At 38.7% G+C, this 19090-nt stretch overlaps 1 protein-coding gene across 1 annotated transcript in view; it reads right to left on the bottom strand.

The window, feature by feature from the left end:
- Window positions 1–14227: 14227 nt before the first annotated feature.
- LOC104524001 (heat shock 70 kDa protein 12A) overlaps window positions 14228–19090 on the bottom strand; it is a gene marked incomplete at its 5' end in the record, with an annotated part of 42658 nt that continues 37795 nt past the window's right edge. The window contains 3 exons of the mRNA XM_010166744.1: window positions 14228–14877; window positions 16265–16368; window positions 18084–18342. Of these exons, the coding sequence (XP_010165046.1) occupies window positions 14243–14877; window positions 16265–16368; window positions 18084–18342 (998 nt within the window). The remainder of the gene's footprint in view (window positions 14878–16264; window positions 16369–18083; window positions 18343–19090) is intronic.

Raw genomic sequence — 19090 nt, 5'->3', positions numbered from 1 at the left:
CGTCCCCCCCTCCCGAACACTTTACAAAGCTATTACATAAAATGCAATGTTAAATGAACAACAAATTACTTTCCCTTTAGCTAGCTTTTAATGCTAATGGTGCTATTTATTCCTGACCTTTTGAAATATTAGATTTTTTTAAATGACAACATAAAAAGAATTCTTGTTTGAAAACGTAAGCGACTTTAAAACACATGTTATTACTTGTAAGTATAGCATGCACATGCATCATTCATTCCAGTGTCCCATTTATGGCTAATTGGTATATATTTCAGTTGACATATATTGTTCTCCTGCAAACGTGTCAAATTCCTTAACGATGTCGGTGACAAAAGCATAGTGCTTGAGATATATAAATTACGCTCTTTACCATATAATCATTCTTATCTATTGGGAATGCTATTTGTGACAAATCGTGTTCAAAAATACACACTAAATTGATTATTTTTTTTTAAACTTTAATATCACACCATTCATGGCAAGTCTTTGATGGAATCTTTAAATGTAGAAATGTTTTGATTTTTATCTGCATCATTTTGTAGCTTTTGAAAAGCTCACTTTATTTATTAAAGGAAGAGTAGCACAGTGCAGATCTTAAAATGTATCTTTTGTTATCGGCATAAGAAAACAAATGGGCTATAATTGTGGATATGGAATGAGTAATTTGGCGAACAACGCTTTGTGCTGTAGTTTAGGTTTTATAATTCCTGCTAGAAATTACTATTATTTTGTTGGTGGGCAGCAGTGCAATCAGAATTTTAAATATGGGAGCAACTTGGGCCACATATTTTCATTACATTTTAGATTGCCATGTGCAATGAATTTCTCTCCTATATTACAAATCATCTGAGAACAATAAAAAAAAAATATTGAGGATTTCATGTGACTCTAATTATTACTGAGATATAGCAGTGCTCATTGTTGTCTTTAGACAATGCTGTCTATAGTCATTACTTTGCTCCATACATCAGTAGGATAATGAGGTTCTATCTTTCAAGAAATATTTGAGCGTATCTTAATTTGGCTTTGATGAATTCTCCTTCCTGAACCTCTTGAGGTTTTATTTTTTAATCTAGTTTGTCATATTAGAGCTTTCGTCACCTAGCCACAGCTGACAGTGTTATATAGGCATATTTATTTCCATACCTTTCTGGGATGTGTCCTCAGAGCTTGCAAATAGGAATTTTACAATGTTATGCCTGAAGGCTATTTTGTTGTTAATTTGAGTGTAAATCACAAGCTATTTTGTCACACCCTCCTACTACAGAAATATATACTCTGTATGTATTTAATTGTGAAACAAGGCTAGACTTGTTAAAATCTTGTTACTTTGAAAAACTGGAAACAGTTTATTTGACAAAAAGAGATATTTACTTGAAGAAAATATTGGTTTTTGCAAGAAAAAAAATAAGTTCAGATACACATTTTTTCCTCTGCAAACCCTCTCAAATTTGAAGACAATGAAAGAGTAAAATATGTCAGCATTTGTAATCGGTCAAAACAGAAGGCTTCAGTAGGGCCAGAGGAAGAAAGGAGAATGTTGATGTGATGTTCCCATAGCCCTTAAAGAAAATAATACTAATAGTGGCCTACATGCCACTTACTTCTAAGTTGTGCCTGTATACAAACAGAAACAAGAAGCAAAGTACTCTTTAAATTAGTCTAAATGTTGTATTCGGTTACACACTAGTGATGGAGTGGCTGCTACACTTGCTAAGATCTGGGAGACATATATTATGTGAGACCCAAAGACAAAAGTTGCATTCAAGTCCCTCTTTGTGTTACGGCCCATGTAATTACTGTTGCAGTACATACCCTATGAAAAATCTTACCTCCAATTGCATTAAGTGGGTAATTGCTTCATATCAAACCAATTAGGGAGGCGAAGGGGAAATAAAAGAGGATCTAAACCCCCAAAGCGATGCACTTGTTTGCATAATTTGCATTATTGTAATTTCACATATAATTTTACATAAACACAAGTCTCACTCTCATTAAAAAGAACAACAATGGACAATACTGGCAGCTTGGGTGTCTCAGTTCGGTGTGTGCAGTTTCACAGTTCGGATTCCCCTGGCAGTGCTGATTATCTTCTTTGGAGAGTGAGGTCTCCCATGAGGAGAGGACAAACTTTCTCACTCAGAAGAGTTTCTTCATGGTGGAGGAACATAGTCATCACCTTAATTACGTGGGACAAGAGACACACAATGAGCATGTGTATGTCTTGCCTGAGATGATGAAAGAGCAGAAGCCATCCCCTCCTTCTCTGAACACTGAGCTCTGTGTTTGCTGACCACATCCTGAGTCAGGCTATAGAAACTTCCAAAGGAGCTGCTTAAAAATAAACCCAAACTCTTGTTTTAGACTGCCAACCTTTTCTTTACAGTCCTTAACTCCTTACTCAAACACCAACCATCTTTCACTTGATGAGGGAATAAAAATCAACAGGAAAGAAGCAAGCAAGAGGTTCTCCACCACCTTCAGCTCTCACCAAGGCTGTTGTCAGTCCCTTGGGAGGGTCCGTGGCCTGACCTCATCTTTCTCTCCAACCTTCCTCATCTCCTCTTTGCTTGCAGTTTGGAAACCAGTATCATCTGACCATTTTACACCCCTGCAGAGGCACAGTAAATTCAGGGGGGAGTCAGAGAGGAGGATGTGTTTGCTCTCCCTATGACTTCAGTCTGCAATTGTCCATCTCCAAACCCCCATCTCTGCACAGAATGCAGGGAGGGAGGGTTTCGGAAAGGAGGTTTCTCCACTTCATTAAAGAGAGACTGTAGATCCTTAAACCTTTGCTTTAATTCAAAAAGGAGTCAAAATGTCTTCACTGGGTCATGAAAATCAGCCTCTCAGTTCCTCCCCCTGCACCTGAATTACAAACCCTCTCCCGGTGGCTACGATGGAAAGGATATTGAAGAGCAGTTGACAGTAGTGATGTGCCATTCCTTGGTGGGTCTGAAGGGATGGTGACAGGGCAGCAGAAAGGGGCATATTTTTGTTGCAAAGGACAATTGTAGGGGATTAACAACTTCTTTTTATCTGAGGAAAATGTTAAAAGTGAAAAGTGACTGCACTAAAGAATAATTCTCCTTTTGACCCACAGAGAAAGAGGTGCCTAATGAAAATATATGATCACGGACAGTGTGAAGATAACTGTCTGATCAGATAATGGAATTGTTTTCAGTGATAAGAATGAATCCATTACTAATGCAAATAACGATAATAATTATAATTTGCAATACAGTAAAAATCACCTAGTCTACCTCCTCCTCTGACAGGAGACTGTATAATAAATTATAGGCTGAGAAAAAAAAAATTCAAAGGGATAAAGGTTAAAAGATTAAAAAAAAATCTGAAACTTAAATGCTTAACAGGGAAGTCAAGACCTGAAAGCAGAAATTGGTGCTATTAAATAAAGCAATTGTGAAGAACGAGATATTATGGAATTGATTAACAAACCAGAAACCAACCGTTTCCTCGTATCGCTACCTCTTGTCACAGATTTCAATAATTCTGAAAGAACAAAAAATTAAGAGTTGGCGTAAAACAAGAAAATTAATTATTTAAATGTAGGTGAATATGCTAATTGTATGCTGGGAAGATGATTATAACTTTACACACAAAAAGGACCCAGAAGGGTTCCATAAATTTGGGGAGTTTCACCAGTTGTTTTTGTTCTGCTTTGGTATCCGAAACAGGCCCCGATGTTCTGTCACTCTCAACTAGGCCATTTGCAGACCATACATACCTATCAGGCAGATCTTTTGGGGTTCTCTGGACACACCAAGATGCTCATCTGTGCAGTTCCATAATTTTCTTTGTTCATGTGAGGGCTTTTGGGTATGGAGACTGTGAAAAATGCTTTGATTCACCTTTGTGGTGGAGTAGAACATGGCAGATGAAAAAAATGTTGTATTAGAGAGTTTGCACTACAGTGAGCTGTTGTATTGTTCACAGCAATTCTGCTTTCTCCATCAGGTAAGCAGAGCAGAAAGTAGTGCCACACAGCACTTACCATACATTGCTCACATTATAACAGTCATATAGATTTAGGTGATGGAGCATTGGGAATCTACCCCGAGATCACATGATTCTCCCACACCCATAAATTCTGAGTAAAATAGCAATTAAGTAACCAAGTTCAAAGCACTGCCTTCCAACACTCTTAAATTTAATCCTCATTTTCCAAAGCACAGTATGTCCCCGAACAGCCATATAAGAAGAGTCGGGGATTTTAATGACAGGCGGTGTGTAAGGGCCCCAGTATTAAAGAGTTAAAACCCAGAGGTCCTGACACTTAGTCAAAATTAAGGGTGACTACCAGATTAAATTAGTTTTTAACCTCAGAGTGAGGCCTGTTTGTCTATAGTTGGAGTATTTTATTGCATTTTAAATTCACAGTTAAAAGCTCAATGTATCCTAAACTTTCCCAGCAAGTCATTCAGCCTCCTTGAAATTTTTCAGTGCAGCATTTTTCATGGAGCTGAAAAGCTCAACACACTTCAAGTCAGTAAAGCATAAGTAGTTTATCAGAATTTCAACAGTATAGGAGTTCAAGGAAAATGCTTTAACAATGCAAATGCTAAAAGCAAAATGAGTGCAAAACTCACAGGATGTTTCATAACCGTGATTTGTGGTTACCTCACAAGTGCAATTTACCAAAAACACACCCAGCTAATGTAAGACTAACTCCTGCAACAAGTTTCTAAGTTTTAAACGTGCACCCATCAGATTGCACACAAGGCAACCTTTCATCACTGTTTGCAAAAGTCAAGAACACAATGTGCCTCAACTACTCACGCCACATTTTATTGTTTGTTGATGCTTTCAGGGTTTCCTGTTTCATAGTGGGATGTGCATAATACAAGTCCTCCATGTGTGTGCACACAGAACAACTTCAGCCTTGGCTTCCAAATGTCTTTCCAGCAACAAGATGTTTATCTGCAATAAACCAGCATTCACTGTCTAATACCTCAAAGCTGCCAACAGAGCCATAAAAAAAGATCACAGGTGTACAAAATGTGACTGAAACACCTGAGGTCTAATTAGAAAATTAGATTCAGGGCAAGCATGAGACTAGTCTTCAGTCAAAAGCTGTCAGAAACAGGAATAAGATGAAATATTCCTATGTTCTCTAGGGGTAGGAGAGGCACAGAGAGTCATTATTGACATTATATAAAACTTTAGAAAGGTGAGGACAGCAAACACAAATAAACTGCCTGGGCATATAGCACCATTGCAGCATCAGGAGGTTTAAAACCAGATTAAACAGAAGTTGGAAGTAGCTTAGGCAGAACTAAACTGTTTTGCAGGAGGAAGGTGAGATATAGTTGATGTCTGAGGTCCTTTCCAGGTACATGCATCTCCTGTGATGGTCTGACAGAGCGTCAATTGCAGTCAGCAAAAATACTGGACAAGTCTGCCCAGAGACAGAGAAGAAAAAAAAAAAGGAAAAATCTAAAGCTACAATTAATACTATATAATACCTGACTCTGAAGGAGAGAAATTATAAATGCTTCTGCAAGATACGATCACTGTATTTTGGCAACATCCCCTCATTCCTGTAGCATCTGTGGTAATTTTGTAGCACTTCTTGATCTTCAATCTCATGTGTCTCACTCCTGAGACAAAACAAAATAACTACAAAATAAATTTAAATGTGTTTTGAAACACCCTCAGTTGTGTTACCCAATTCTTCAAATGCCTTACACAATCACCAGACTTAAATGCTGACCCTGTTGCCCTGAGCTGACAAAGTAGCTACCCTATGTACTACTTGCTACAGGTTTTTCATGGACAAGGCAGCTAGCTGTGTGTTCCCAACACCCTGTGGATACTAGTGCCTCCTGGAACCTCTGCTTACACAGGGAACATAGGGAGAAAATTATCTGAGGGAGGATGCTGGAATGTTGTTGTTGGAAAAACACACTTAAAGAGGGACACCTGCAGATGTCATGCAGGATGAGCATCTTTTCTGCTGGATTCAGTTCTGCTCATGGTTAACTTCAACTCCATTTGTTTTGAGGAGTCAATAGTCATCTAGATAAAGTGTGTGTGTGTGTCAGGGGCATGGAACAGGTTGCAAAAATAGATCCATTATGATTGTCACTAGATGAAAAGTAAAAGCCCTGTAAACAATACATAATACTGCAGTGCTTTAACTGCAACCTTGGTACGTGTTAGCACATACACAGCGATGGCACGTGTATGGTGTGCACTGTGCTTGTGTGGGGGAAGCATCAGGTCAGCGCTGAGGTTGCTCTTTGTACTACAAAGGAAGAGGATATGTTCAGTCTGGTGTCTGCTCTTATCAGCTGACGACAGACGGAAGTTCCTACTACAGGTGCGGAGTTTATTCCTCAAAGGGAAGGAAATACTCCTTGTTGTCCTTAAGAAAGGGAGAGTCACCTTCCTAACTCCTTAGATTACTAAGTATGGCTTAGCAAACTCTAGCACTCACAGCTGTCAGTCTCACTACCCCTTTCTACTTTGAAACCTCCCCTGATCTTCAGTTACTGCTGGAGCAGACCAATGCCTTTGTTTCCTATGCCCAAACCCTTGTCACACACCTCTTCAGCAGATTCCTCTGTTTCCCTACACTCTACCCAGTATCATTCTCCTTTTACTTACTGGCTCTGCTGCAGCACACGATATTCTCAGAGCAAGCTTATATTGTATTTTCCATTTCTCCATGTTTATGTAAGCTCACCTGTGGAGAGATAGAAGGATCAGAGCAGTTGCAATCTACCAAGTTCTGAAAACAATTCCTTGCCATCACATAGCAGCAAATACTATGTCCTAGTTTGGTGACTTCTGCTCCAGGCACAAAGCCAGTGCTCCTGGGATACAGCATCTAGTAAGATTTTCCCTATTATTACAGTCCCTGAAAAATGAGAAAATAGATACTACTTCAAAATCATAACCAGCACCTACACAATTGTATGTTAAACAAGAAGATACAGAATTTCTCGGTTTGCAGAAAAATGTAGTTAACTGACAATATATTGCACTTAGTCCCTTCCTATCAGTGAGTATGCGCTCAGCTGCTTTTGATACAACCCTTAGTGATGCTGAGATAATCTTACTTGTTTCTACCCAGCTAGCTCCTCAAAATCTATTTACTTTTGCATGTGCATTTCTCTGGCTACAAAGGATTTGAGGACTTGGCTAACAGCCAGACTCAAAGCTCCCCTGAAGTCAGTATGAACCTTTCTATTGAATTTAATGAGATCCAAATCAGCCCCTAAACAGTGGAAAGGCTCCCTCACATAAGCGTTCACATGATTTCCACTGCACTGTCAAAATTTGCACATAGGAAATTGCCTCCTGGCTGCCAAACAACAATTTCAACAGGACACAGGTGACATCTTGTTTCAGATTGCCAGTTTGTAAGCTGTGTGCTGTTAAAGTAGCCTGGCCTGCAGTTCAGATTGAGTTGACGCATTTCAGAGTCAAGGCATGTTTGAATTTGGACATTATGTTCCCAAGAGAAGATACTCAATGGTCTGAACTTATTTCAATAGAGGAATCTGAGAAAATGGTTGGAAATAATGAAGTCTGAATAGGGTAATCAGGGTGTCAAATTCTGTAGTCTGAAGAACTGGAAAGAAAGCTACAGAAAAAATACAGTGTAAGATTAATTAAAACATGGGACATTGTGTGTACCTCAGTCCAGCAGCTTAGCAAAATTTGTGACAGATTTCTGAACATGTGGCTAATGCAATCAATGAAGCCATTTGTGAGTTTAAACAAGGCATATTGATAAGCATATCTACATATTAAGTCACAGGTATGAAAAAGCCATTGTCATGACCTCGTAATCACAAATACATCTCCTCCCCAGAGGCTACTCAGCACTCCTGACATTTGCTAGGATGCGTTTTCAAGATGGCATAAGACAGTTGTTGCAGGAAATTGCTCCTTGCATCTGCAGAACTGCACAGGCTGCAGTGCAAGTTTCTTCCTTTGTTTGAATACGCACCGCCAGATCTTTAATTTGAAGGAATAAAAGCATAAAACTCTGCCCCATCAATACCTTGTCACTCTACAGCAGTCCCATCACAAAAGTCTCTGTGTGTTAGAACAGAGGAAGAGAAGAATAAGAACTTATACTACAGTATTTATTCCTATAGAAGCAAATACACATTTTCCAATACCAGTGGCAAGTGAGGTTGGCAAATATCAGGCCTGAACCCCAGCTACACAAAGCACCTGCAGTTCTCACTGATTTATCCATACTGCACCTCTTGAAAATCAGGCAGCTCTTGCACTGAGATGACTCTGAATTAATTGTCCCCACGACAGATGTCTTAAGGGTGTTTAATGGAGCTGCTTACGAAACTAAAAGGAGAGAATCTCTTTGGGGATGTTGGACAATGCTGTCATGGAGACTGTTTTACAAGTTGTTTTTATTCCATGGCTATTAACATAAAAGCACCATCTGCAAATTTCAGTAAGGATTTATGTGATCTTGGTAGAACCAACAAAGGAGTTATACAAACTTCTTCCTATCAAGACAGGGTTGTAACTTTAAATATAAACACACTTATATGAGAAAACCTTAAGATTTAAAAAAGTCCAGCAAAAGGGCCAAATTCTGCAGGTGAATGCACATACATGAAACTCCCCTGGAAACCAGAGCAATGTGCTAGAACACTGAAAGCAAAATTTGGTTCTTAATGTGTCTCTGAAGACTGTAATTATATTTCCCATTGTACTAGTAACATTAATTGAATGTTTAGCTGAAATCAAGTTCATTACAAGTTAAATACAGTACCTAGCCTATTAGGATGGTGTTTATAATTATAGTCATAAAGCACTTGTAAAACATCTTCATTGCAGCAAATAGGTGGAAGTTGGGGTGTAGTGGCTGCTATGCATCTCAGTTCATTCTCTGCATCTTTTGTGTCTGAGCAGCATTGTAGACCAAGGTCACATACACCACTGAATCACCTGCATAGCTAGTGCCAACGTTGCTGAATTTTAGAAGGTCATGGCCTGCAACAGTTAGCAGAGAAATATAATATTGTACAAACCGTTATACAAGGTTTTTTTCAGTGCAGCAAGACCTTACCAAACATTCCTAGATCTAGAAACACACAATAAAAGATGTACACTCTCGTGCAAATATATGTGGTTATTCACCAGCTTATTTGCTTGATAATACAATTTCAACAACTAACGAGCCTTTGACAAGGTCTAAGAAACTACAGTCTGATATATGAATTTTTATATTTGATTACCTGGCTCACTCAGAGCATCATTACAGAAAATACCTAATCTGCTTTTGGTATCTCCCAAAGTCTTTCTGTCCTAACTCCAACAGACGCCTTACTCAGAGCTACACAAGCTCTGGTGGAAGTTGAGTAATCCCCAGCAGTGGACTTCTACCTCAGGCACGTATGGAGTCCCCCTAGAAACTGTACAAGTGAACCAAAAGTGTAGCAGCCTCTTGTCAAAGAGTTGTGCGTGCTGCACAGGGACCTTCAAGCCCTCGGCCAAGACTTCAGGTGTCCACACATCTGAAAAGTTGAAGAAATCTGATAAACAGCATATACAGTTGATGCAACTTTTGCTCAGTTATGCAAATAAAGAAATACCCAAATGCAAGTATAACCACTTGGTCTTTTTCACTTTCAAAATAAATTAGCTTTCTTTTTATAGTAATTTTCATAAAAATAGTGACACCCAAAAAGAAAAATTAAGTTATACTGTATTTTATTTGACATGGTTAAAGACACAAGAACACTCAAGATACAATCCAGACAAGTTGTGAACAGCTCCAAAACATCAGTGAAATCTGAATTTATCTTGCACAGAGGTGAACAGGACCACAATGGTTGGTTTTATAATATAGTTTAAGACTTATTTCAAGCAGGTGAGTACTGTGACGTTATGCCCAACAACTTTTTTATACTATTCATCCGCTTAAGCCACTTCATATCATAAATATGCAGCTTATCTTGGCGATTAATCTCTGCAATATATAATTAGCCTCCTCATAATAATGCATTAAAACTCCTGTATATAAATATTGGCATATTCATACCAATGTAAACTGTCCTAACCGTCACTGCACATTTATCATATTCTAGTACAATAAATCATTCTATCACAATTAGCTGCTAACTTTCAGCCTAGAGCTAAATAACTTGGACCCAAACTTGCAAGTTGCTGCTTAGAGCAAAACTTTCCCTAAAGCACAGTAGACCTTGTCTTTTCAACATTCAGTTGCACAATGTCATCTGAAACCCCTACCAAGATACTGCTCTGCAGGGAATCTCCTGCAAAAGTATCAGAACTACTATTCCAAAAATTACTCATTTCCTAATAAATTTCATATTAATTTTACAGCCTAACATCCTTTATTAAAATGGGCATCCACATGCCACTTACAATGTAAAGGTGGATAACCAGGTAATAGACTACAGACCACAGCATAATATTCTACTTACAATTCTAATTCCTTAGAGAAACAAGCTAATTTTCCATTCTTAGATTGAAAGAGGGCAACAAGGACAGCTGGCAGTTTGTTCAGTAGTTCAGTGCTCTGCAAAGATAAGCTTGATAGTGCTCTCATCAGACTGACGGAGGAAGTGCAAAAATATGCAAACCACATTTTACAGTTACAGTAGAGTCATTTCAGCAACAAACCCCTGCTTGGATACAGATGGAATCTTGTAAAAGGTGAATAAGAAAGGGCAGAGAATTGCTACTGTGCAGGAAACTATGCTTCAGAAGAGCTGCAGAAACTACCCTTAGCATTCCCTACAGACAAGCCGAAAACAGCACAAAAATCATGGGCCACCTGATCTTGCAGTTCACCTCCTCTTTGGGATAGAAAGGGGGAAGTTGCAGCCATTTATTAGACTAAATTTTGTAGTAAGCTAAGGCCAGTGGAAACAGATCTGTGCAGAATTGGAGGCATTCAGTTTAACACGGGATGCAAAGACACCAAAGCCCACTTTTCTTTATGAATTTTGTGTTTTGGCAGGTGGTAGTGGTACACAGAGACTGGGTCTTATCTACAGCTACTATAAATCTGTGCTGCCTGGCTTTAGAAAGTAGTTTTGTGTTTGTTTTAAACAAGGGAAGATCCTTAATGAAACTCCAAAACCTAGGGAAGAAACTGTATATCCAGATCATACAGTCAAAATTTTAACTTGTTTTTACAGGAGGATTCATCCATTATTATGATGAACTGTTGGAGATGGAATGGTCACCATCTCAAACAAAGAAACGAAAATTCCAGCAACATACTAGTGCATGTGTAATATGCTTAGCTGGTATGACTTGCATTGCAGGAAGAATGTTGTATTTTCTGACACACCAACATTTCTTTCCTATTATTATAAGATCAGCCTTTTACATTTCGTATCTTACCATCTTTAAAAGCCTATAATTACATAAGCTGATTGAGAAACTATGTTATTTAAAATTAACAGCTGAATGAAATCAACAGAGGCAAAGAGCATTTTTATACAAGAAAATAGCACTGTAGAAAGAAAGAGTCTGTACAATATTTAAATATTGTATATACATAAAATTATATTGTTCATAACTCATCTTAAAGTTTCTCTTGTTTGTAAACCATGGAAAGCAACACACAAAAAAATCCCAGTACTTCGCTTTTAAAGCATTTAGCAGGCAGCAGGAAACTGAATGCTAGCAAGCACACTTTGTAATTATAGAAAGTATCCAGCCGGATACAGCGACTAGCATTCTCCATAGTCCTTTTTTTTTTTAAAAAAAAAAAAAAAAAAAAAAAAAAAAAAAGCTGAATGCAGAACAGATTTCACATTCAACTAGGGAATTCTGCAGGAGACACAGAAAACTCAGTGGCAAAATGCAGTAGATCAGTTCTGCAGCTCTTTACTGTGGCAAAACACCAGGCTCAACACAGAAAGCTTAAGTGTATGTAGAATTGGAAAGGAAATTAGTGAAATAACTGATAAAGCTTTCACTTCTCAAAAAAGTTCAGTAATGGATCTAACTCATGCTCAACTTATTGCAAAGGAAGGTTTAGTTTAACAATCAACATTGCAAAGTTGAAAAAAAATGTAATGAATTCCAGCAGGTAATCAGGCAGCTCTGTATAAATGCTCTGAAAATGTCAGCATTTTAGGGTGATTCTACAAGTTAAACGATCACTCTGCCAATTTGGAGTGGGATTTGGATTTGAATCTGAAGTTGTCAGTTCATGGCAGATACAGATTGTAGGTTTCAGAAGTTATCCACCTGTAGCATTTTGCAAAAATAAAAACTGTTCCAGTTGCAGAAGAAATTTTCCAGGTAAATGTGCTTAAGAAAACATTTCCAGAAAGTTATTATGTGAAAAACAAGATGCTACCATGACCATCATTGTATTCCACCTGCATTAGAGTTGTGTGCTCATAGCCATGTAAGGAATGCTTTATTTAATGCTATTTGTAGTTTTTTGGCTTCTGCCTTCCACTTTACTAGCCATTTAACTCAATCCAGATATATATTTCATTCCATTAAAATGTTCACTACTCAAAATATATTACAGTACTTTTGATTTGGATGTTTTCTCTCTTTTAAGTTGTTTAAATCTTCCTGGATAACCATCATCTAACTGTACTTCCAAATCTTAACACAGAGATTAACAAGAAAAGACACATAATCACTTGGAGAAGTGCTGGATAAACCAGAAGGGTCAGCTCAACAAAGGGAAGTGCAAAGTCCTGAACCTGTGGAGGAATAACCCCACGCACCACCCTGTGCTGCAGGCCAACTGGCTGGGAAGCAGTTTGGCAGAAAAAGACCTCGGCGTCTTGGTAGACACAAAATGAAGCGTAAGCCAGCAACGTGTCCTTGCAAAAAAAAAAGAATGCCAATAGCTTCCAGGGCTGCATTAGGAAGAGTATTGCCAGTCGGTCAAGGAAAGTGATTATTCCCCTTTATTCACCCCTGGTGAGACCACATCTGGAGCACTAGGTTATGTTCTGTGCTTCTCAGCACAAGTGAGACACGAACATACTGGACTGAGACCAGCAAAGGGTGATGAAGATGGTTAAGGGACTGGAGTATCTGTCCCATGAGGAGAGGCTGAGAGCACTGAGACTGTTTAGATCTGAGAAGGCTCAGGGGATGCAAGGAATGTGTATAAATGCCTGAGAGAAGACAGTAAAGAAGATGGAGTCAGACTTCTCAGAGGTATCCAGTGAAGGAACAAGAGGCAATGGTCACAAATTGAAAGTCATGCAAAATCCTTTTAAACTTAGGGAAAAACATTTTTTCAGTGAGGGTTGTCAAATACCAGAAAACAGGTTGCACAGAGTTTAGGCAACTACATCTTTTGAGATATTCAGAACTGGACAAAGCATCCTGCTCTGGTTGACATTGCTTAGTGCTGAGAAGTTGGATCATCCAGAAGTCAATGGATGTCCCCTCCAACCTCAACTATTCTGTGACTGAATGATTTCAGATGGAGACTAATAAAATTAAGTTTAGAAGACCCAAAAGGGAAACAGCTTTGTTCTTAATAATTTTACAAAGTATAATGAGGGTGTTGTTAGCTATTTAATCCAGCAGTTTGTTGTGAGAGCTCTGACAATAAAGGCCTTGTCTTCAAACTGAAGCAATCAATATCAGGCTCCTAAAATAAATATATATTTCCTAAATCTAATTTTAAGGATTTCTAAGATTTTCTTTTCTTTTGGACCTCTGAATTTAAGAAACTCAGTTCCCCTTTCTTTAAGTAATTGATTTTCAGCACTTAAAATTTTGAAAGCACAGGGCAAAATCAAAATAACACTACAGACTACTAATTTGTTTCCCTTGCCAGAGGATGGTGCTGTTTAAACAGATACCCCACACAGACATGTCCCCTACAAGAACCAAGTGGGTTAGAGAGGTTTTTTTGGGAGGAAGAGGAAGAAGAAGAAGAAGAAGGCAAAGAGATTATGATTTTATAATTTTTAAACTAATCTTCAGGACCCAAAAATAACCAGTATTTACTTAATAAAGGTAGATCTTTAAGCATGCTTGAGGAACTTGGTAACTTTTACTACCTCTGGAACTTTTACTTCCAAAACTTTTAAAGGGTCTTTCAAAATCCAGCCTTTAGTCATCAAAGGGCACAAACATGACATAGCCCATCTCACTAGCTGTTCTCATATAGCCTGCTGAAATTCAAGTTGGTTACGTGATATATGAAAGTCAAAAAACGAATAGTGGAAGATCAGTTTCACAAACAGGCTCTGGTGGGGAAAATGACCTGTTAGTAGTTTAGGAAATCAATACCAACTTTGACACTTTTAGAGGTGGCAACATCAATGGCCATGGCTTTGATTTCAGTGTCCCCAAACTGCATAAGTGTTTTGATCTCCCGCCGGTTTGGCACTGAGGCATCAGTTCCTGTGAGATCCAAGCGGAGGGTGCCACACTTTTTCACTCCAGATTCGGTGATGAAGCTAACATTATCTTGTTCTGAGCTATAGATATTGATCACTATTACTAACTGAGAAGGTTTGGCAGGGGTGTAACTGCGTGTCACAGTTTCTCCAAGGGCTACAGATTGGTCGGCTGAGATGAATTTGTCAAAGACATCTGTACACCAGCGTGTGCCATCTTTGATTAGGAGCTTCTCTGGTGGATGCTTGCCTTCCACAAACCGATTGAGCACGCCCACACCATAGGTAAGAGGTGAACGTCGCACTTTGATGACAGCAGGGTCTAGACCAAAGAGAACAGCTCCTTTGAGGATAGTGAGCCCCACATCCTGAGGAATGATGACTCGACATCTTGAACCAAAAGCACTCTGGACGGCTTGTTGGAGTAAGGGGGATTCAGCGAAGCCACCCACCAGGAACAGAAACTTGACATTGGTCACTTCTGGCTTATCAAACACATCACCTAAACAGAAACAGAGCCCATTCAATAGGGAAACATCCACTGTGACAAGGCATCGCAGGTGAAACTCCTAATTGAACGTCCCATGCACATGCACGAGATCTGAAACTGCTACATCTATGCCTACACTGCCACTCTCAGCATGCACTAGTTCCACTTCTATACTCTGTTTCACTGTGAATGGAAACTTACCTCAAAGCATACAATATTTCTGAAGTGGCACTTAAAACAGAACTTTTATTTAGCTTCTACTAGTAAAGGATTTCTTGCAAAGAAATCCTGCCAGTCAAATTATGTGTGGTAGGGAAACAGATATCATCTTGCCGCTTCAGGTATCAGTGAGACATTCCAAAACCTAACAGATCCACATACCCTTTACTGCATTCCAGATAAGTTATCCTATTTTAAATTCATTTATTATTCTGACCCTAACATCTTAACCACAATATGTACCATCTGCAAAAGAATACCTCCTTACATTTTTACAGATGTTCCTTCTTAGCTTAAGCCCACATCCCCTACTTTCAAGAAAATCATACAGTTCAGTTGCAGGCTCACTCATAGTTCAAATAACCAAGACAGCATGACTGAGGTATCTGTCACAACTATTGTAATTCTAGACCTCTGCCTCCCCTGCCCACATATAAGCTGTTCTGTACTAGCTGTCCCAGTTATGACCTCTCAGAATTCGTCTAATAATTCCTCACATACAGTGACTAAAGCTGGATTTTCCACTCCAAATACAATTCAACTAGTGCTTTGTAATGTGTAGAACACTGATACTTTGCTCAGTACGTATATTATACTCTACTTGATACAAATCCAATCTTCTACCAGGAAGACTTTAAGTAATACATTTCCAAATAAGCCTGTGTCACTTCCCATTATGAGATAAATAAATTCACTGCTGTTTTGTGTTTTAGAGATGTCAGTGATTTGGACAGTCATGAACAAATGTGACTTTATAAGTCATTTCACAGAACAGAAATGAACTAGAGGTCTCAACAACAGGAATAATCAGAAACTAATTACGTCTCTGGCATTATTTAGTTTTTGACTGAAACAGGAAAAAGAAAAGCAGTGTTAGTCAGTGCATTTCAGCCTTCTGAATGCTTGCAGCCCTGGAAGTACAGAATAATTTAACAGTATTGAAACACACTAAGTAACTAGTACTACAACTAGGTAGGAATAGATGTTAAGGTGATGTCCTTTACTTTTATTATTTTCCTAACTACTTTGTAGAGAACTACAAGTTTCAGAACTAAATTCTTTGCCTACATTTGGTGTGTACTAGGGGGGCTGTTTGACTATAATTCCAGTTACTGGTAACAGGTAAGCAAAGCTTCAGTTTCAGCTCAGCTGGAAAGTGGAACTGCATACAGATACATACTAAGGTGCTGAATGATCTGGTCAATTGTAGGTTTGAAAAGAGCATTCATTGCATCTGGGCTCATCCTCAGCATTCCCTGGGAGGACCACTTCACAAAGTCCACACTGGAAAAGAAAGGACATTAAAACATTACAGCTGAGCTGTAAGAAACAGCCAAGTACTTGCAAGACACACAAAATAAATAAATTAGTAAGTTTACAGAATCTGCAGGCATTTTGCTTGGAAGAAAGTGCCTCACCTCACCTTAGCCCCATACCAACTGCAGCAATGGAAAATTTCAAGGGACAATTGTTATTTTTGCTTTTCTAATTGTTTCTTTCTTTGCCTGATTGCTTTCTGTAGCATTACCAATGCTCAGCTGCTTCCTGAAACAGCTGGCAGTCAATCCAGTGCTCACTCATCTGAAACAGCACTGATTCATCCTCAGAAGGGCAACATTTAGATTATAGCAGTAGCAGGCCAAAGCCACTGGAAATACTCAAGGAAAACAAGCAAGTATGGGAAGCCACAGAAGGGAGCACAGCATTTTTAATGAGGCATAACATTTATTAAGTGAATACAAGCGTTATGTTATTCCATCACTGATGCACCGCCATATAGCTCAGTAATCTCCTTTTCATTCATGCACATATATGTCACCTTCATACTCTTTCTATCCTGTTATCCCACCTTTATACTCTTTCTATCCCGTTATCCCACCTTTATACTCTCTATCCCATTATCCCACCTTTATACTCTTTCTATCCCGTTATCCAATTAATTTTGTTTTATTTGAAGGGAACATTTAACATTCTAAGATTCGCTGTTAAGACTATTAATAAGAAGGAGACGGTCTTGTGCAAGGGAATATTTCCAGAATTTTTTAATTATTTCAGAACCTCAGCCTTATTTAGGAAGTAGCTCCAAGCTGGATTCCAAGTCTTTTAAGCTTAAAGTATATTTACCAATAACTTTAGGAAGAGATGCAGGAGTTTCAGCCTGCATGCTACATTCAACATTCACTGGATTAAAAAAGTCAGAAAGAAATCACGGTACAGGTACTAAATATCATGTGTTCTGCTCTCAGGTCACAAGCATTCTGCCCCAGATTCACAGGCTCTCTTGTTCATTCTCTTTGAAGCCATTAATCTCCAGGTCTCCTGTAGTATATAACTTCAAAAGATGCAAAATTCCCACTTTTACTTTCTCCTTACTTCCTTTCATCTAGCAGCCCATGATCTGGTCACTTAGGGCAATTCCTTGATACTTATAATCAGGAATTAAAATCTCTGCAAGGAATTACATCTCTCCATCTACTGAGCAAATGATCTAACTGTAACACACTAGGAGGAAAGAAAGTCTGCCATCACTTCAAAAGAAGAATGAGTTACTCTTGCAGAACTTTTCTCAAGTCATGAATATACTTACACATCTCACTCAAGATCTTAGATTTGTTGCAGGGCCTGGGCCTCTGAAAATTAAGGTTCTAGGTAATATTTTTAGACATCAAATTCTGTATTTGATATGACCTTCCTAAATTAACATGTAAGAGACTCAAAATATATGGTCAAATTCAGGAACATGATACAGTGCTGGCCTAATGAAAGTCATACAAAGCAACATCAGGAGAGTATGAGTCTTGTATAGAAAAGATTTTGCAAGAGATTGATCAGAACCTTTCATTCTGGAAACTGCACTTCAGGCAATCTCATTTACTGATCCTTATATTACATTTTTAAATTATTATCTTTCAGTCTACAGGTAATTAGGATATTTTAATTATTTGTCTTTGCTATCAGTAGTTAATTCTGCATCCATTTGGGTTCCATCGTCTACTCACTTGCTTTTCCTCAAGGCATGTTCTACACTGTGACCTCGAAACTTCTTGTAGTAATCAATGAAGGAGAAAGGCAGAGTGATGTTTAGTGGATTGGTCCTGTCTGGAGCTGCTGCCCGTTTACGGGACTCAAATGCTATCATCAGATCAACCCAGGCAGCAGGACGCTTGATTTTAAATTGCTCAATAAAATCTTCTCCAAATATTTTACACAGGAGCTTTTCAAATTCATAGTCCACACCCAGAGAACCATATGGTCCACCTGTATTACAAACAAAACACAGCTTTAGTATTCTGAACTGCTTATTAGATTTCAAGTTGACCAAATACACATCAGATTGACACTACTGGGACTGTCATGGGAGAAGATCGACAGAAAGAGGTAGCTTTCCTAAATGTAACAGTTGCTCTAATACAGAACATAATCTTACCTTTGCCACACTTTTACTCCTATAGCATCATAGCCACAATAACACTACCAGTATGAAACAGAACTATTTTTATTAGAACCAGAGGAAACTGCCTCCTTATCCACACATGAAAATGTGTGGGTTGGACTCATCTAGGAGTAGACAGACTTGATGTACACTGTCCCATTTGCTCTTAGTAGGTTGTTTCCTGAGGCACTCTTACAGCCCTCAAGACTGAGATGAAGATTAACTGGGTTTAGAGACACAGCAACAAATAATAGGCCAACTCATGTGCTTAACAGCTTTGGCACAGGACAAAGTCAAATTGGATCTGGACTTCAGGAAGGGAACTCAATTCAAGGAATTGCACTTCATGTCTTTGCTGGGGACCAATCACTGTGCACTTTTCTCAGGGGATGGTAGACCCTCCCTGTCACACTGATGGTGAAATCACTGGAATACATGATTCCCCTGAAATCTAGGGAAACTTCTGCTCTGCCAACAATCACTTTACAAGGACCTTGTTGTGACGCTCAACTATTCATGCCTCCACAGTACATCTCTGAATACCTGGACAGAGCAACAATACATAGGTGATCT

This window comes from Antrostomus carolinensis, unplaced genomic scaffold, assembly GCF_000700745.2.
Source record: "Antrostomus carolinensis isolate BGI_N321 unplaced genomic scaffold, ASM70074v2 scaffold12154, whole genome shotgun sequence".
Lineage (NCBI taxonomy): Eukaryota > Metazoa > Chordata > Aves > Caprimulgiformes > Caprimulgidae > Antrostomus > Antrostomus carolinensis.
Note: the sequence above shows the minus strand (reverse complement) of the source record. Positions and strands in the feature narration are given on the sequence as shown.